Source organism: Cyprinus carpio, unplaced genomic scaffold (assembly GCF_018340385.1).
Source record: "Cyprinus carpio isolate SPL01 unplaced genomic scaffold, ASM1834038v1 S000006709, whole genome shotgun sequence".
Classification (NCBI taxonomy): domain Eukaryota; kingdom Metazoa; phylum Chordata; class Actinopteri; order Cypriniformes; family Cyprinidae; genus Cyprinus; species Cyprinus carpio.
The window spans coordinates 422,047-441,503 of record NW_024879317.1 but is presented as its reverse complement, the minus strand read 5'-3'; the positions used below and the strand labels follow the sequence as shown (position 1 = coordinate 441,503).

The window sequence follows — 19,457 nt, the reverse complement described above, 5'->3', positions numbered from 1 at the left end:
AAAGTTAAGGAAAAATACTAAATTAAGCTAACCTCATCCTAAGATAGAGTCACGAAGCTAAATTTAACAATGGTTTTGAAATGCGTTCAAATGTACAATTATAATTACTCTCTAAATCACTATTGATTATTTTAATGACTTGCCATAAGAGCATAATAATAAAGCATGCAGATTCATTTATATGCATGTTAGAGCAAGGCTAAATGTGCACTCAAATTCACTAGTTAAAATATTTTATATATTCAAAAATATATTTGTTGCAGTATGTTGTACTTCTCCCTCTCCATCCACTATAAAGTCACGATGACACAAAAGATATGTCACAAGAGATAAGATCCAGTTATAACATAATTTTGATAAAAAAAAAATAAAAAATGATGAGGTTGTAAAGAAGTGTGCAGTGTCCCTTTAAGAGTGTGTCGGTTTGCTCCGCCCCGTCACTTTATTGGGCTCTTCTGCTCCGTTTGAAAATACAAGTGAAGGGAGGAGACCGACAGTTAGGTAACTTTAGTTCACTAAACACGTTTATTGATACTTGTCCTTCGTTTACTTCAGCTAGAGTAAAGTTTTAAGCTACAGTGATGTCTGGGGAGCTTGTGTGTTCAGTGCCGGAGGAGCTGAGAAACACCGAGGCAGAAAAGAGCGTAGAAACCATCATCAAACAGAGCAGCGGAGATCACGCTCATAATGTCACCCAGCAGACAGAGAAGAACCTCTGGAATGAGATCAGACCGAACCACAGTCTGGGCTCTAAAGGTTTGTGATCTTTAGATTTATGTCTGACCTTTTCCTTTAAATCAAGTTAACTTACTTTGTCATCCACTCCCATTAAATAAACATATGAATCCGATGTTAGACTTTTGACTTTGACACTGCTTTTTTTTCTTATTATTAATTAATTTAATATCAAATTGTTCAAAACACATTAGTTTGGATAATGGATTTAAGTCTTCAGGCCACTTTATTGAACTGGCCTTGCTGATGTATATTGTTTTCAGAGTTATTTCATACTGAAGAAGAAGATGATGACGAAGATGATGATGACGATGACAGTGGCACCCATTATCTGAATAGTGATGAGAGACCATGCACTCATCTACAGCGAGCAGAGAGGCCAGGAAATGGAAACCTGCCGGACACCTTCCAGACAGACCATCTTCTCTACTATGAGAGATTCAAAGCATATCAAGATTACATGCTTGGTAACCATCCAAACACTTCTGACAGACACCCACAACAGCTGACGGGTTAAAAAGTCTGTTTATAAAGCTGAATTGTTTGACAGGTGACTGTAAAACATCTGAAGTAGAAGCCTTCACGGCTGAGTACCTGGAGAAGATAGTGGAGCCGTGTGATTGGCAAGCCATATGGCACACGGATGTGTTTGATGTGCTGGTTGAAGTAAGTTCATTATAGCATGCTTTACAGTTCAAGCATGAAAAGTTAATGCTTATGATTGAAGCACCTGCACAAGGGAGTATTTAGAAAGCTGAGGGTTGCTGTTGTAGGTTGTTGAAGTCAATTGTAAGGAGCTGAAGGCAAAGGTGGAGCTGGTGCTGCCGATGGAGAGTGAGAGCAGAGGCTGTGATCTTACTGAAGAGTCCATGAAGGCCCTGCTGGAGGCGACTCTTCATAAAGTGCCTCTTCTGGAGCTCTCGGTTGTCTATGATGAATCCGGGGACTTTGATCAGACGGCTTTGGCCCTGGAACACCTTAGGTTAGTCAACCATTACTTATTTTTCCTGTATTGAAGCAGCCATGCTGACGAACATGAAATAACAGTGAACAGTGGTAGTATTTATAAATAAGTAAATCTGCAAATTAGATTGAAATGTATATTTACACATACTACATTTGAAAGGTCTGTTTGACTAAAAATACACTACAGTAAAACAGTAATATTGTGAAATATGTGCAATTTAATATAAGGGTTTTCTATTTTAATATAATGTCATTTATTTTTGTGATGGTAAAGCTGCATTTTCAGCAGCCATTAATCCAGTCTACAGTGTCACATGATCTTTTAAAAATCATTTTAATATGCTGCTGATTTGGTGCTCAGGAAACATTTCTTCATGTCTTACTGTGTATGTTAAAAGAGGTTAATATTTTTGTGGAAGCTGTGATATATTTTTTTTTCCCAAGGTTCTTTGAATAAATGCAGTTCTTTTGATCTGTGTATTCGAAATAGGAATAGTTTATAACTTTCTAAATATCTTTACTACTTTTCATTCATCATCCAATATATAAGTATATATACTTATTTCTAAATATACTATTGTAAATTTTTTTCATATTAATAATACATGAAAAAAATGTGGAATACATTTCTTGAATATCTTGGGTTGAGTATTTAGTGAAATTAAATGTTGTGTGTAATACTTTGAGTGTCGAAAGAGTGATGCGAATGGACAGTGTTTGTGATTCTAAGGAGGTTCCCCTATTATACTGAACTGACTGGTTAAGCAGGTTTCACTCTCACTCTCACTCTCAGTCTCCCCTCTGTCTTTCTCCCCCTAACCCCTCCCGTCCCCTCCATCATTCACTCTTGCACATTTCTGTCTATTCCCCACAGATTTTTCTATAAGCATATCTGGAGGAAGTGGGATGAGGAAGATGAGGACGATGACTTTGATTACTTTGTTCGGTGTGTGGAGCCTCGTCTTAGGCTGTAAGTGTCCTCTGTGTGTCCTGTCTCTTCCCCTGAAGCATGGCCGCATAACACGGAATAAATCTGAGTGCTATCCAGCAGCTGTAAAGAAGCTCCCACCACCAGGTGGCAGTGTGTACTCAGTAATGAACAGTTCACTATTGTGACAACACTATAAATTTCTTTGAGTAACGCAAATAAATTTACTTTGCAAATAATTTATAGTCATTATGGAATGAGCTGCTTAATTTAAGCATAGGATATAGTTTTAAATTCACATTGGCATAAACAACAATGGAGACGTCAGACAAATAAACGAGTCTAATGGCACCATTGTGACATGTATTTATTTTTTAAAGTTTGATAGCAATTATTTTTGGTGCCAGAAATGATGCTGAAATTACATATAGTCACCTTTAATAAGTACAGGACTTTCTGCCTGCTCATAGCTGTGTTCATCTCCCCCTTCATGTATTTTCCACAGGTACTATGATATCTTGGAGGATCGCGTTCCAGCTGGTCTTGTAGCTGAGTATCACTCGACACTGGCACTCTGCTCTGAGAAGTTTCAAGAGTTTTCTAGCTTGAGAAGTGGCCTGGACAGCGACTCAGAGTCTGAGCAAGACAACGTGTCCATGGTGGAAGGACTGCGCCTATATGAGCAGCTGGAAGCACTTAAGCGCAAGCTGCGTATTTTTGAAAACCCGCTGCTCAGGTGATTATTACTGCTGCGTGTGTTGAGCTGTGTTTGAGTGACTGTGACTGTTAGTTCTTTGGTTTGCTCACACATTCCACCTGTGTGTCCTTTGCAGGTATGTTCTGGGCTACAAGGTGAACTCCGGTCAGCAGTCATGCAGGGCAAAGGGGCCACGTCTCGCTGGCGGCCGAGTGGTTCACTTGGTATCTGCCTCGGCCACAGTTCACCAGCTTCAGAGCTTGATAACTGACAAACTGATGCCCCACTATTCAAGTGAAGAGTTTGAAGTGCAGGTGTGTGTTTAACCCTTCTCTTTTTTTATGTCACAGTTGCATGTTGGTCAGAAGACCTTGTACTTGCCTTTTCAGGATAATGGTCTTGTTTTCTCTTGTTCTGGCTTTGTAAATAGGGATTTTGGAACGGGTTTATGACATCTGGACTATAAAAGGGAGAACTATGTTCACACTTTAGCATTAGTGCTTAGTTGGGACTGAGGAGGATGAAGACGAGCAGAAAAAGAGGAACGTTTTTAGATATTTCTTGTAGAAAACTGTCACCATAATACTTTTAGGTTCTAATGCCTCACTGTCCCTCCACTGATTATTTTCTCATCTGTTTTTCATATGAAAGAAGTACCAGTATGTAAAATCATTTTACAATAAGGTTTTAGTTCTGTTTTATTTAATAACATTAGTAAAGACTAACTAACAAGTAACAGTACTTCTACAACATTTATTTATTTTTATTAATGTTAATCTCAACATTTTCAAGGTCAAACGATTTGTTAACTTAATGCTAACAAACACTACCATTTTTATTAATTAATACTAACAAAGGTTAATAAATGCTGTAAAAAATATATTGTTCATTGTTAGTTCAGTAGTATTGACTAGTGTTATCAAATTAGACCTTATTGTAAAATGTTACTGCTTAAAATGTTTTATGGGAGATTTTATGCAACTCCCGTCATTATAGAATTGCAATTTCGAATTTTCGAGCTAGAGTAATGCAAAATTGATCTTGCCAAAATTGATCTCTGATATGACTGTTCAGACTGAGGTTGCATTGCAAAACTACAGGATTTGGGCCACTTTAGCCTGCAGTTTGAGCAAAGCCTTGTTTCAATCCATGACAAGACATTTGGGTGGGAAATATAGTATTTGAATTGGTAAAGGTCAGTTCCGCTATTTCCAGGAGCTGAATCTGGATGGAGGAGGGTCTGGAAGATACTACAGTGCAAATCCTCCCCAATTGCTGATAATAATGCCCTGCTCTCCTTCTCCCACAGCCTCTGATCACTGTCTTTTAATTTCCTGGGTTTACCTCCTAAAGGTTAATATCTGCCTGAGAGCGCTGGCCGCCTCGGAGCTCTCAGAAAAAAATCAAATCGTCGATTTCACTCGTGCTAGTATAATTTTATGACCGCTAGGACTCGGTGAATCATTTTGCCAGTAAAATCTCACATGTGCTTGCTTGCTTCTTCATGTTCTGTTCGTATGGTAAGATTAAAGAGCAGTTTGTGCAGAAAGTTGTTAGGACGGTCTGATCACTAATGTATCAAGGTGCTGTAATGCAGGATTTGTAAAGGTTTGTTAAAGCACTGTGTTCATGCACTAGCTAATGTTTGATCTCTCTTGTTCTGTTAGCCAGTTTATCCCTCAAGAACTTGTTAAAATGGTGCAGATTTGTGTGATCAGTTTCCTCTACTCAACCCCACTGAGATGCATTCACTTACATTTGTGTCAGACTTTTATTTATTTATTTATTTTTCACTCACTGTGATTTTGACATTCAGTTGCCATTGGTTTTACTTCATGAAAAAGATTGAGTTGTACTAATGTGGTGTGTGTTTTGATCTCAGTTTCACAGTGACCCGGTGCTTGCGGTCAATGCGTGCTTTGAAGGGGATGTGGTCATCGTATGCCCTGGCCTTTACAGCATCACCAGCTCCATCAGTATTGTTGACTCCATCGAGGTTGAAGGTAATGTATAACATGACTCATTGTGTGCACTTATGTCTGAACTGACCTCCTTTTGACCTGACAGTTGTTGACACGCAGAGTTGGTGTCATAGGATTCATGACACTTTGTGCCTACAATGATGTTAGTGCTAAAACTGATCCTCATTGGTTTCCATATAAAAATCATTTTGGAAAACAGAAAAGAGTCAGGTTAAAAACTAACAAAACTATGTAAAATACCAAATAAATTCGAAATTTCGGCATACTTTTCTTCTGAATTATCCAAGGAAATTTTAGTTTCTTCATTCGTTTGACTCTTATAGTATAAAAAAAGGTTTTTCTTTTTTTTTGGTAGTTAATTTTAACTCATTTGCTAATCTGTCAAAATAATGTTTTTATTTTGTGTCTGTGCATCTAATTTTGTGGGGTCAAGTTGACCCTAACACAAACGAAGCACATGCATTTTTTAACACAGCAGAAAGGTTCAAATTAAAATTCTTTACTCAATTTTATGTTGTACCAAACTTGTATGACTTTTCTCCCTTATCTAAAAAAAAAAAAAAATTATGATTTGCCTTGTGTGAGGACAGTGACGATGAAAAATATAATTTATGTATGAACTATCCCTTTAAAAGTTAATGACATTCAGTGTTGTGGGGTAACGCATTACAAGTAACGCAAGTTATGTAATCAGATTACTTTTATTTCAAGTAACAAGTTCACATTACTTTTTAATTTACAACAAAATATATTGAGTTACTTTTTCGAATAAGTAACGCAAGTTACTTTGTTTTCCCATTTATTCACTGACAACTCTCATGTCCCATGTTGAGAGAAATTGGGAGTGAGGTGCAGAGGCAGAGAATACTTCCTTTAGCCGGAGGCTTATTAATTTTCACTTCTGGTGTGAAAGTGCCTTTACAGTTGCCAAAGTATAAAGTGTAACTTTCAGGGTTTTGTTATTTAAAAACAAATAAACAAGACCAGGCCAGGTGATAAAAAGTAATGCAAAAGTAGCATAATGCATTACTTTCCATAAAGAGTAACTAGTAACTCAATTAGTTTATTTTTTATGGAGTAATGCAATATTGTAATGCGTTACTTTTAAAAGTAACTTCCCCCAACACTGGTGACATTAGTGGTGTCTAAATGGGCTGGCAAGTGTTAGCTGCAGTGATTTAGAGACATTGACCTTTATCATTCAATTGATTTAGAAGGTACTTTATTTATTTATTTATTTATTTATTTATTTATTTGTTTGTTTGTTTGTTTGTTTGTTTGTTTATTTATTTCATCCACCTCCATCTAAAACTCAGAGGAAATCAACTGTATTTTGTTCTATTCTTTTCCCTTTAATAACACTTTGTGATACAGCATGCCAATAACGCTAATCCAATAGTCTGGCACCGGGCCTTGTTTGTCAAAATGGTTCCCTGGACGTGTATAAAATGAACACCGCAATCAGTGTGTGATATTAGAAAGCCTGCCGAGGTAATTGAGCTTGATGGCGCAATAACCACCTTACAATGATGAGGGGCGGAAATTAATGCATGAGGAATGTGGAGGCAGGCAAGCAGAGAGAGCACGGGGTCAGGGTCGAGTCTCTTTATGCAAATGGACGACCTGCAAAGTCAGATAGCGATGAAGTCAAATGATGAAGAGGAAAGAAGGCCTGGAGGGTGCTGTTTAAATATGGAGGTTTTGTGTGCTTGGCAGTCCCTCCTGCAGCGTCAGGGAAGCCCTGAAAGAGGAGATAACACACATGCGGCTGCTGGCTCTACTACAGGAGAAGAGCAACTCAATTAGACCACTGCCAGATTACCATAAAAGAACTCGGCTCCAGGTCTTTGATATTATTTAGCGAAAACGTCAGACGTGCCTCTGTCTCAGGCTACTGCTTTATCGTCAGCTCTAAATAGTTTTGCATGTTATTATATGTAAAGTGAGTCATTGAGACATGCAACAGTGTTCAGTCTGTGATTCTGTGTTTTTCCAATTCAAAGCGTCCCACTGCTGTCAATTACGGTGAGATCTTCCAGCAAATCCACTGTTGTTACCTGCAGATGTAGAAGTGAGGATGGTGCTGTGACCTTATTGGTCTATATTCAGCCTTTGGCATTTGAACGAAGTGTGTGAGAGCTGACCACGGTGCTCAAGTTCATCTGGGCATTGTTAGAAAACTCTGGGAGAAACCTGCTTCAGGACCATCTGTCAAAGAGCAGTGTGTAATGACGCCGGGCTGTCAAACTCCGCGGCTTTGAACCGCTGCTCTCGCTGACCTGCCACCACTATCTCAAACCGAGACGGTGCTAAGCTGACCTCTCAGTCATCTGTCTGCCAGCTGCTATAAACTCAACACGCTTTTTGATGGTCATTTTGCCTCATTGTTACTTGGAAACCATGCGTCTAGACTGAGAGACGGTCTAATTTCCATAGAGAATTAGGTCCTTTATGGAGAGGCTTTTTCTATAATGAGATGTTCTTTGCTGGATGGTAGGCTTAGTGGTAAATGACAGTGATCCATCAGGGTTAAGGGCCTGTCAACTTCCCCTCAGCGGTTTTTTTTTTTTTTTTTGGCATGGAGGTTCAGGAAATGTTTTATTCAAAGAGTGCAATTTTACCGGGTTCTTGTTACTGGTGAAACTATGCTATTACCGGCCTGTTATATAACAAGGTTATTTTAGAGTATTTGTGTTATTTTAAAGAGGCATAAACAACATTTAAACGTCCATGCAGTGATTATTTTAGCTTATTTTATTTTGTAAAATATGCTTTGGATAAAAAGTGTTTGCCAGATATGTGAGGGCTGGTCATGAAAGCACTTTTTCTAGAGCCATTTCTCTCCCCGTCTTCCCTCAGGATACGGTCTGCCGGACGAGGTGGTGATCGAGAAGCGTAACAAGGGTGACGCTTTTGTGGAGTCAACAGGAGCAAACGTCAGACTCTCGAATCTTAAGTTCATACAGCACGACGCCATTGAAGGCATCTTGTGTGAGTTTCAAAGAAAATGGTCCTGCCTCTTTGCCCCCTTTCCAGGTGTTTGTCAGTGAGTCTTGAGGGACTGCTGCTGTTGAATGGACAGCAGTATATTCAACAGAAAACTGACATGCTGCTTTTTCTCAGACATTCATTTGCTGGGATCAGTCCCGGAATGATACATTTGAAAATGATGTTTTCGTTTTAAAACTCTCTCGGTTCACACTAGCGTTTTCAAGCATTTTCCAAAAGTTTCTCAGACACACTGAAACATCAGAAAACGTTAGATTCGCTTTCTGCGCATGCGTAAAGCCGCAAAAAAGCTCACTGGAGATGATACACACAGAGAACATACATGAAACGTTTTCTTGCAGGTTTTCTGACAGGATTATTTTATTTACAAAAATAACTCCCCATTCACTGACGCGTCCAGGTTGCACACACTCACGATTGTATGTCAGATCTAAAACGCAACTGTCCTCATGTTTTGCCGCCAGTAGCGATCCCAAGTAAATTTGCTTTCATCTTTGCAGGACTGTTATAGAAGAGTGTACAAAGTAACACATCTGTAGCAATAGTGTGATAACATGGATATCTATTGGTATAATATGCGTCACATGACTAAACTTGCGACATTGTTTTCAAAAGCCTCCGTTTTCACAGTCCACACTACACCGTGAAAACTGCATTTTCAAATGTATCCACTTTGGAGAGTGTTTTCAGAAAGCTCGCATTTCCTTGATTAAAAATGTCATCGTAGTGTGGACGGAAAGCAAAAATGGAGAGAAAAAGATGCATTTTCAAACAAAAGCGTATTAGTGTGGATAAGGTCTTAGTGAAATGGTACGCATCACATTACACGTCACACTGTAATGTCACGGGATCTTTACGGGATGTGTGTGAACACATGCACAGATTCCCGAAAATCATTAGCATGTGAATGAACTGAAATCAAACCAAAATTTTCTGTATTCTCTGTGTGAAAGAAGCCATTCAAAACAGTTTGAAGTGGTTCACAAATATGTAACAAAACTTTATATTAAATATTATATTAAATAATTATATTAAAACGTTAAATAAAATATATTATCTGTTTTAACGCTTACATATCCAGAAATCTGGTTGACTGATGTACTTTTGGAAACAGAGCAGTCAAATAAAAATCATTGTGATACTGCTAATGTTATTTAATTTTGTATTGCGAATATTCAGTATAGTGTAGCACTATTCTATATCTGTGACCTTTCCTCCTTGCATGTCCTGCCACCGTCCTCCAATGTCTTTTTGATTTGTCACCCTTTATCTTTCATCAGGTGTTCGCCAGGGGAAGCTGGAAATGGAAAATTGTGTGATGCAGTGTGAGACCACAGGTGTGATCGTGCGATCGGCGGCGCAGCTCGGCATGAACATGTGCGACCTGTACGGCTCTAAGGTAAGCTGCACTAGCACACAGTACCTCACTTAAATTATAAGATGTCTTCTTTACTCACGAAATGAGTATTATCATTTGAATGCATTGCTCTGTCATCTATTCTTTGCAGTAGTTATTACAGTATGAAATACAGATGAGTAAGGTCTCGCCAGTGGCATTCTTAGACTGATTTACCACCAGCCCTTTCACTAAATAGCCCCTTCTTCATTGACCAATACCATTATCATTCTGATGGTCTCTGTGTGCTCTGTGCTTCAGGGTGCTGGTGTGGAGATCTACCCTGGGAGTATATGCAGTCTGGTAGGCAACGGCATCCATCACTGCAAGGAGGGGATCCTGATTAAGGTGAGGAAGACAGATGAGCTTCGGCTCTTCTAAACACCTCTAGATTAGCCCGTTTGGCTTCTGGTTACTGCTAATCATTGCCCAGGCAACAGCAAGTATCTTACCTGACCCGACAGCCGCACTTTAGAGCTGTCTTAGTATCGTTTTAATGATCTAGTGAATTAATGCATTTAAAAGACCTCCAGGGAAGTTGGCCCCTTTAGTGTGTTACTGGAGTGGGACTTCACTGGCCACCGTAGGGTGTCTTTGATGGTAATAGCTTTAAGCTGTGTCACCAGAGGTCAGTACGCTCACACAGTTCAGAGGAAATCTTAGAAAAGCCAGTGAGCGCCCTGGAGTTGTAGACATGAATCTTTGTGGAAAATTTTGCCAGTTGGCTTCATTTGAGAAAGTGTGTCTTGAGAAAGCCATCGCTTAATACTTCAGCTCAAGTCAGTGTTAGTCTTTCACCTGAGAGCAAATTAGATTCTCACACAGGTAGCAGCATCCCAAAAGGATTTTTCTGTAATTAACTCTAGCGGAATAATTGGATTTTATCTACTTTCCTGCCTAAAGCTTTGTGCATTTGTGTACAAGCTGCGCCTTCCCAACCTTAGTCTTTTATTCTTCCTCACTTTGCTTTGCTCACTTGGCCAAAAAGAGATGTGAGAGTGTGCGTGCACATGTTCATTTGTGTAGGCATGCTGCATGTTTACCACCCCCTGCTTCCCCTTTGGCAGGATTTTGCAGACGAGTTGGATGCCATGCCTAAAATCACCATGGTGAATAACGTGATCCACAACAATCAGGGCTACGGTGTTATCTTGGTCAAGCCAGGTGATGCTGCCGTGGAGGATCTTCCCGCAGAGCCTAATGCCGCAGGTGCCCTTTTCTTCTTCTGTCTGCTTCTACCACCTCAGTTCACCATCAGCAGGGCATATTCTCAAATTAACACCAGCTAGTTCATTAAGGGTGCTTATCTTGAAACAACTCAAAAAGGAAAAATGTTAACATCTCTAGGTTTTGTGCAGATAAATTGCTGCATACATTATAGGGATTATTCACCAAAAATAAAAAACAAATTCTCTTTTTCGGTTCTAAAGTCTTATGTTACTTATTGTTTTTTATCAGTGGAACACAGAGAGACAGTTTTAAAGGATCTTTCTCAAAGCTCTTCATATAACAACTGTTAATAGAGAATAGCTTGTCAAGCTCAAAAATGACAAAACACTAAAAGATTAATAATAAACTGATTCTGTTTCAGTTATTAGCTGATATTTGAGATTTTTTTTTTTTGACGTGTAATCTTTAGAAATGCTAATAAACAATACATGTTAAATATGTTAAAGGAGTCCTATTATGCTCTTTTACAAGGTCTTGATTTTGTTTTGGGGGTGTACTAAACAGGCTCCCATACTAGGTTGTTCGAAAAACACATTATTTTTCACATATTTTACATTATTACAACACCTCTCGCCCCAGTCTGGCATGAACAGCTCGAATAGTTCCTCTGTCAAATAAAGGCCCACCTTCTGAAATAAGATATGTGCTGTGATTGGTTAGCTGGGTCAGTGTGTGTTGTGATTGGCAGCACTTGGAGACTGGTCGGGAAATGTCATGCCCCTTACCATAGCTGCCTGCTGTGAGCTTCAGTGTAAATATTGCGTCAAATCAAATCAAATTGAGCACGATTTAATCCCGGATGATTGCAACCACTCTAAGCTCATCTGCCTTGGGAAAGCTTGCGTGTCTCAGACATAGTGATAACACTCACCTTCTCTAGTGCAGCTCAACCCATTCGTCTCGTCCCATTCGTCGATCTTTGTGGTATCACAAATCCTGGAAAATATGCGTTGTAGTCCAAATGAGTCGTTCATTGTAGTTTTTGAAAATTTCTGTTAAATAAAATATCTCCTTTGAATTGGACTTTGAGCTTTGTAACTTTGCAGATCTTATTTATGCTCAAACGGCAACATTACAGACTAACTAAAGTTGAAAAAGTGAAAAAGCATAATAGAACCCCTTTAAAATAAGTGTTTTTAATACCAGACCATATATACTGTATATATTTTTTTAAGCCATTGACAAATGGTCAAACGCCATTGACAAACAGTTTCTTGAAGTACCCCCTGATATTTTAATAAATTTTACACATTTGCATGTTTGTGGTTTACCAGTTGCCAATTAATATGAACCTAGTATTCATCAAATCACAAACCCCCTGCAGTTCCCTAACTAACCCCCAGGGCTTAGTGAACCCCAAATTTATCTGTTATTAGCCATAACATAATTATCAATATGAGTCGGAATTTGCGAAATAATGCATTAAAATAGTTATTTACTGATAATCTTGCTGTCAGTCAGTCACCTGTTAACCTGGCGGCTTCTTTATTATGTATGTGCGCATATATATATATATATATATATATATATATATATATATAATATGCATGCATGATAAAAGTAGACCATGCAACGACTTGTATGAGTCATCTGTACATATGCCAAACATCTATATAGCTTGAGAAGGAAACCGCAGGACTCAGTCCGACAATGTGAAAAGTGCTCTACTTTCTCCTGCTGTAATATCTGTAAAAATATATTCTCTTGCATAAATTTTTTGTTAAAAATGCCCCCTGGGTCTGTCGGAAGCCCTGTCTATAATGACTGCCATCCCCACAATACTTTTTCTTTAGCAGGATCGGCTTTTTTTTCCCTTTCTCAGCCAGCTCCATTTTGAGAAAAGGAAAGAATGGAAATACGCTTGACATTCAATGAAAGGCAGCTGTGAATGCAGTGTGCTTAATTTCTGTATTATGCTCAGCAGAAGGCATCTCGGCTTCAAAATAAAAGTAGACCCTACTTCTCTCTCGGGTTCCTTTATGTTTCTGCATCTCACCGTCTGCCTTTGTCTGGGTATTGTATTGCACTGTATTGGCATAGTGACTTTCTGTTCAGCATTGAAATACCTCTCTTACATGAAAAGAAAGTGCAATTTAAATAGTTTCAGTTGACACGTGCATGCTTTTGTTTGGGTGTTGGTTAGGAGAATTCAGAATCTGTTTATTTTTCTGTAAAATAATGCATTTTTTTCATTATGCAGGTGAGAAGCATAGTTTGATCCTTAGCCATTTTTGTATGTACAGAAAGTAGAGCAGATTTAGTTATTTAGATTGCATATCTCATTGTATTCAGATGAATCCATCTGAATTAAATATATAATTCATATTGTAAAGAAAATGTAGGTTATGGTATAGTTCTTCCTTGCACATCTCATAGGAATTAGAAAATTATAATTATACTATGGTGTAGGCCTATAACTGCTGACTTAAAGATTCTTTCTCATAGAATATAGAAAATTCTGTTTAGTATTACAGTGAAATTGTTTTTTGTCATTAATTACTTTGTTTGTTTGCCAGGAACAGCAGGGTTTAGTTTTAGTGCAGAGGCACTCCATTTCGGGCAGAGTTGTAGATGGTTCAAACCCATCCTTTTATTGTGTACTATAATTTTCAGGCTGACTATAACCATTCATATTGCTCCCTGCTGTAAGGGTGAATGATAGCGTTTACCCTTTTAGGAAACTCATGCTGCGTCCTCTAGTGGATACTATGGGGACTGCCGCCAGCAGGATCGGTGTCTGAAAGACGTGGGAAACAAATCCAGTATTATTGGCCCACGTAGCCTGTGACGTCGCAGGTGGGCACCCCGAAGTATATGGGGTTGTTCACGTATCGCGTAAACGCATGGAAAATGCTAGCTGTGCCACTTTTTTCCTTCTTTCCAAAGCATTTGGGGGACGCCAAAATGGACGAGGTGGTGGGTTAGTGATTGTTATGAAAAACTCTCACCGTGCGCAATGTCGCTCCGTCCCTCTGGATATCTATACCAGCTTCGAAGCCCAACTTCTCCATCTAGACTGGAACGGTCCTGTCTGCTTAGGGGTGAACTGTCGTCCTCCACATTCAGTTAAGGACTTTTTTATAGCAATTCGCTGACTTCATTGGTAACATTGTCACTAAATTTGATCACTTTTCATTGGTGGGCAATTTTAACATTCATTTGCAATCAGTAAAACCTTCTTTCGAGGGAATTTCTTAATATACTTGACGCTTTGAACCAGATTCAATGAATTAAAAGGCCCACTCATATCCACAGTCATAGTCTGGACCTTGTTCTCTCTTAAGGGGTTGATATTATGGTTTCTGATTATATGTTCTCTGATCATAAGCATGATTTATTTTCCATGTCTCTTCTTAGTTTTTCTCATGTTTCTACTAAGGTGCCATCTCTGTCTCTGGTTCACTTTCCTCAATTTGGTGTAAATTTTAGTCAGTGGTTTATTAAGTCCTGCTCTCATTTACTCCTGGACTCTAAATTATCTGACTTGGATGCGGACGAACATCTAAGTCTGTTAAATAGTGCTTGGCTTGATGTAATGTATGTGATTGCTCCTTTAAAGCCTTTCAAGCACAGACCTAAATCTGAATTGTGGCATACGGCTGAGACTCGGCTGCTAATGCAAACATGTAGAAAGGCTGAGCGTAAGTGGAAAACGGACAATTTACACATTTCATTACAGTTGATATGATTCTTTAGGGTCTTAATGTAAAGTCTGTAACATAGTTTGGTTAAAAATTTCTCTATTCTTTTCAGAGCAAGCCATTTTTTAGCATTTTCCTTTAAATGTTAATGAGCTCTACTGACCCCGCCCCTCTCTCCCGAGCCGCTCTCAGAGAGACTGTTTACTTTAGCCGCATTCCAATTGCTAATTAGCACATCATTAGGAAAGATTGCGAACGATTTGCAAAGATTCATTCAAAAAAACTTCTACTCACTTTTTCTGTAGATGAAGCTGGACCACAAATGATTTGTGCGAAGATAGATGCATTTTCTTATATTATATTATATTATGATTTCGAGAGTAAATGACGACTGCCATGTTCATTATTACATCCAACAACAGAACACCTCAGTCACTTAGGAGACATTCTTGACCGATGACAGCTCACTCAGGGCGGGTCTAAGGTAATACGCCAGTCCAGTCTGTGCTGAAATGGTACTGTCAATCAAACTATCGTGGGAGGGGCCTGTTTTTGTGACATCCCGCAGACATACATCTGAGATCGGCTTGATTTGAGAAAGGGGTAAAATTTTAGTAGATAAAAAAAAAAAACACTGGGTGGATTTTTATCATTTTATCATTTATCATTATAGGGTGGTTGTGTACACACTGCCAACACACATTTCAGTTTAAACAACGTGTAAAAGTGCATGTAGCATCCAATGTCCCCTTTAATAAGTGTCTTTCAACTGGTGTGGTTCCTGCTTATCTGAAAGTGGCTACTGTCACACCCCTCCTCAAGAAGCCTTCACTCGACCTGTTGGTTTTAAAAAATGATCGCCCTATTTCCGGCGTGCAGTGTTTGGCTGCGGAAAAAAACAATTGTACATTTACAAAGAAAAAAACCTTGTTGATATCACTTTCGATTCCATGAGTTTGCATACCAATGGTATGAGAGGAGCAGCTTTCACTCTGAACCAAACTATTCATTACTAGCCAATCTGAATGTTTTGCTCTTATAAACAGGAGACGCGAATAATAGTATCCAATTGCAGAGTCGCAGCCCTGATGAATGGAGAAGCGCGACAAAAAGCTGTAGTCAAAGATGTCCATCTAGCGCATATTTACATAGAAAAGCGAATTATAAAGCAGCGAAGCTTTGTAAACAGGTCAGAGTAATCATGTCATCTCCATAAGAACCATATGATTTACTGGGATTTTTGAAAAGGTCTTGTTCACACATTATCTATAAATGTTAACTTACTGGTAATTTACCAGTGAAGACTGTATGTGTGAAAGGGGCTAAACTCTTCTTCTGTACAGTATATGCGGTGAATGTGAATTAACATTCATCTGAAAAAACAGTGTGCATTCTCACTTGATTTGTAACGTAAATCATTTATAAACCTTTGCCAACACAGGAGAATACATTAACCTGTGTCTACATATGCCATGTATTGTACATCGCGATTTTAAATTAAAAGTTTCTGTCTATGGCCAAATATTAAAATTTTATGGATTTAAACATCGTTTAATCATGCTTTAAAGTGAAACGTCACCAGGCCGTTGGCGCCCTCTGCAGGTATTGGTTAAGTTGGTTATGTTCATATAATGCATAGGCATATTACATTATGTATTTTAACCGATGTTATTTCTTGGTTTTGATATTTTATTTGAGACAATTATTATTTGTTAGTTTATATATAAATAGTTATACTAAAGCCTGGTTTTCACTTAGGTCTGTTTGTGTTACTAAGAAATATCAGATTACTTCATTTTCAAAATAATCAGATTACTTGATTACAAAATAATCAGTTACAGCCCTAGATTAGTTAAAATATTTCTAAATACAACTGCATTTTTACTTTTTGTAATTAAAAGACAAATATTTTGTCATTGAAAATTTCTTAAAAATAGTTTTAAAATATTGTCTCGTTATAGTGAACCAAGTATCTGTATTCTGTCTCATCTCGTGAGCTAAGTGCATTTTCACACCCATAGTGTTGTTAAGCAGTGATATAGCTCATAATTTTCCAAGTGTATGATACAGCTTTCATTCTTCAGGTCAAACATATATTCATGAAAAAGAAAATCAGTTTGAATAAAGAAAGCAATAACTTTGCCATAGTATCCTTTCAAATGTTAAAGTTGCCACAGTCATTGCATGTGCTGCCCCGTCCCGCCCCCCAAAAAAATTCAGGCTCAGGATTTTTTTTTTTTTTTTTTTTTGCTTTAACCCCTGCTGTTTTACCATTTATTTCTTAGGTTTTGGAAAAGATAGTGTTTTTTCCAACTTCAGTCTTTTCTTGTCTGTTTGAGCACTTTCAATCTGGTTTTAAGGCTGCCCACAGCACTGAATCTGCCCTTCTGAGAGTAGTAAATGACATATTTTTAGCTACTGATATTGGTTTCTCTGTTATCATCGTTCTTTTAGATTTATCAGCAGCCTTTGACACTATTAACCATTCTATATTAATCAATAGACTAGAATCTTGGGTGGGTCTCTCTGGCACAGTTCTAAAGTGGCTCCAGTCATTTTTATCCAACAGGAAATATGTGGTTAGGCTAGGAGAATTTTTCTCATCCACTGCTTCTCACCCCAGTGGCCTTCCGCAAGGCTTTATTTTGGCCCCCACTTTTATTTTCGTTATATATGCTACCTCTGGGTTCCAATTTTAGAAAACATAGAGTGTCAATTCATCTTTATGCCGAACACAAGCAAATCTATTTACCTTTTAAGAAGAATGATCCATTGGCCATGGCTGCTCTATTATCTTGCTTAGACAAGGCAAAATTTCTTTTCCTTAAGTAGTGGTCCCCTGGAGTCCTTATTTAGACTGTGCTATCCCCCCTGCTAGGGTTTCTAAGCAGGTAGCCTCTATCTGTGTTCCTTGTGCTCTCTCACCAGGTGGACCGGCATGTGCCACGGCATGGCATAGTTGGCATTTCATTCCCCATAGTGTCCGCTATAGGAGTTCCCTGGAAGGGGAATGTTTTGGGTTACGCACGTAACCATGGTTCCCCAAGAGAGAATGAAATGCTGCGTCCCCTCACCATGCCTTCGGCCTGCCTGTCTCAAATCTCCTTCAGACAACTAAGTTGGTGAAGTGTTTTGCAGGCGCCCACTTGTACATATAATAACACAAAAGAGCAGACTCTTGGAAAATTTGTTCACACTCTCATGTTTGAGAACAAACATGTTCAAGAACATTTTTTTTTTCCCCTTGAGAGTTCACACAGTTTATAATTTGTCCACACTCTAGTTTAATGGTTACTGTAGTCACTAATAAGCACTAAAAGCATTTAGTCACTAAAAAGCAGAAGCACTCAAGGTTTTTTTTTGTTTTGTTTTTGTTTTTCCTTAATTGGGTGCCAGCCTGTGACATCACATGCTACGTGGACCAATAGGATTGGAGTTATTTTACATGTGCTTCAGACATGTAAAACAACAATAATTATACAAGTAACCTGAAACATTTGTGTAGATGCATGAGTCTGTGCTTCCTCTTTTTTAGTCAGGAATTAAAGAAATAGTTCACTCAAAAATGAAAATTGTGTCATTTACTCTTCCTCGTGTTGTTTCAAACCAGTACGACTGTTTCTGAACTGTTCCTGCATCACAACTGAGATTAATCTATTTGTTCAAATTATATTTGCACCAAGACTTCTCTAGTTATGATTTACTGTTTCCTTAAAGCTTTGGTGTTTTAGATTAAAAATGCTAACACTAATATCTAATCTAATCTGATTCCTGTTGTGTGCCTCTTCTGTTTTGTCAGATGAGAAAGAGGAAGAATCTGAGGACACAGGAGTAAAATCAGAGGCAGATATAGATGATGATGATGATGTGCCTGTCATTGTTGTGGAGGAAGTGTGCCCAGCCATCAAACATGGCCACTCAGTCTCTCCAGACTTTGCTGAGGGAAATGATCTCATCAAACAAGAGTTGGTTGCCACATCGGCCAAGAAACACAGGCTTCAGAAGAACCGGATGAAAGCACTAGGGGCCATGCAGGCTGATGAGAATCTACTCTCACAGGAAATGTTCATTTCCATTCATGGAAATCAGTTTAAGCACAATGGAAAGGGAAGCTTTGGTACCTTCCTGTATTGAAGGCTTCTCTACGGCAAGCATGCACAGACACACTTAAGTGTTTAATAATTTATTCTGTGTTTCTTCAATTTTGCTTCGTTTATTTTGTGAGCTTTCATTAATTTCTGTGTGAGTGAAATGCCAAATGAATTAAATGTGCTAAAATGTGTAGCCTTTTAAATTTTCTATTTTTATCCTGTGTCTTTTTGATTAGTTTTTGTTTATCAGAAAGTTTTTAAACACTGAAACACTTGTACATATAATAACACAAAAGACCGGACTCTTGGAAATTTTGTTCACACTTTCATTTTTGAGAACAAACATGTTCAAAGACACTTTTTCCCCCCCTTAAGAGTTCACACAGTTCACAATTTGTCCACACTCTAGTTTAATGGTTACTATAGTCACTAATAAGCACTAAAAGCATTTAGTCACTAAAAAGCAGAAGCACTCAGGGATTTTTTTTTTTCTTTTTTTTTTTCTTCTTAATTGTTTCATCATATTTTGTAGAAATAAAGAAGTTTTATTCTTCCAAATGGCAAAAATCTGCTTAATGGAATTTACTCTATAAACAAAAAAGCATGGAAGAGTAAGAGAGTTTCTGGTTTTGCCGGTGTTTAGGAGTCTCTTTTGTGAAATTAAATCCTATTTATTAATTTAGCTTTGATTAATTCCCAGAAAATTAAAGTTACACTTCTTTATAATTGAGACAGTTTGATTAATTTCATAATTCAGCATGCTCAAAAAATACCCCCTTTTT

The 19,457-nt window shown here is 38.2% G+C and overlaps 1 protein-coding gene across 1 annotated transcript; it reads left to right on the top strand.

Moving 5' to 3' along the window:
* The first annotated feature begins 447 nt into the window (after positions 1–447).
* On the top strand, positions 448–18,883 carry LOC109093328 (SHC SH2 domain-binding protein 1-like). Its single transcript, XM_019107046.2, has 13 exons — positions 448–756; positions 999–1,202; positions 1,286–1,401; positions 1,509–1,717; positions 2,576–2,671; positions 3,135–3,365; positions 3,463–3,640; positions 5,209–5,329; positions 8,168–8,299; positions 9,598–9,716; positions 9,975–10,061; positions 10,781–10,922; positions 18,384–18,883. Exons 1-13 carry the CDS (start codon positions 582–584, stop codon positions 18,716–18,718), a joined length of 2,145 nt encoding a protein of 714 aa, XP_018962591.1. The 5' UTR covers positions 448–581; the 3' UTR covers positions 18,719–18,883.
* Positions 18,884–19,457: the final 574 nt, after the last annotated feature.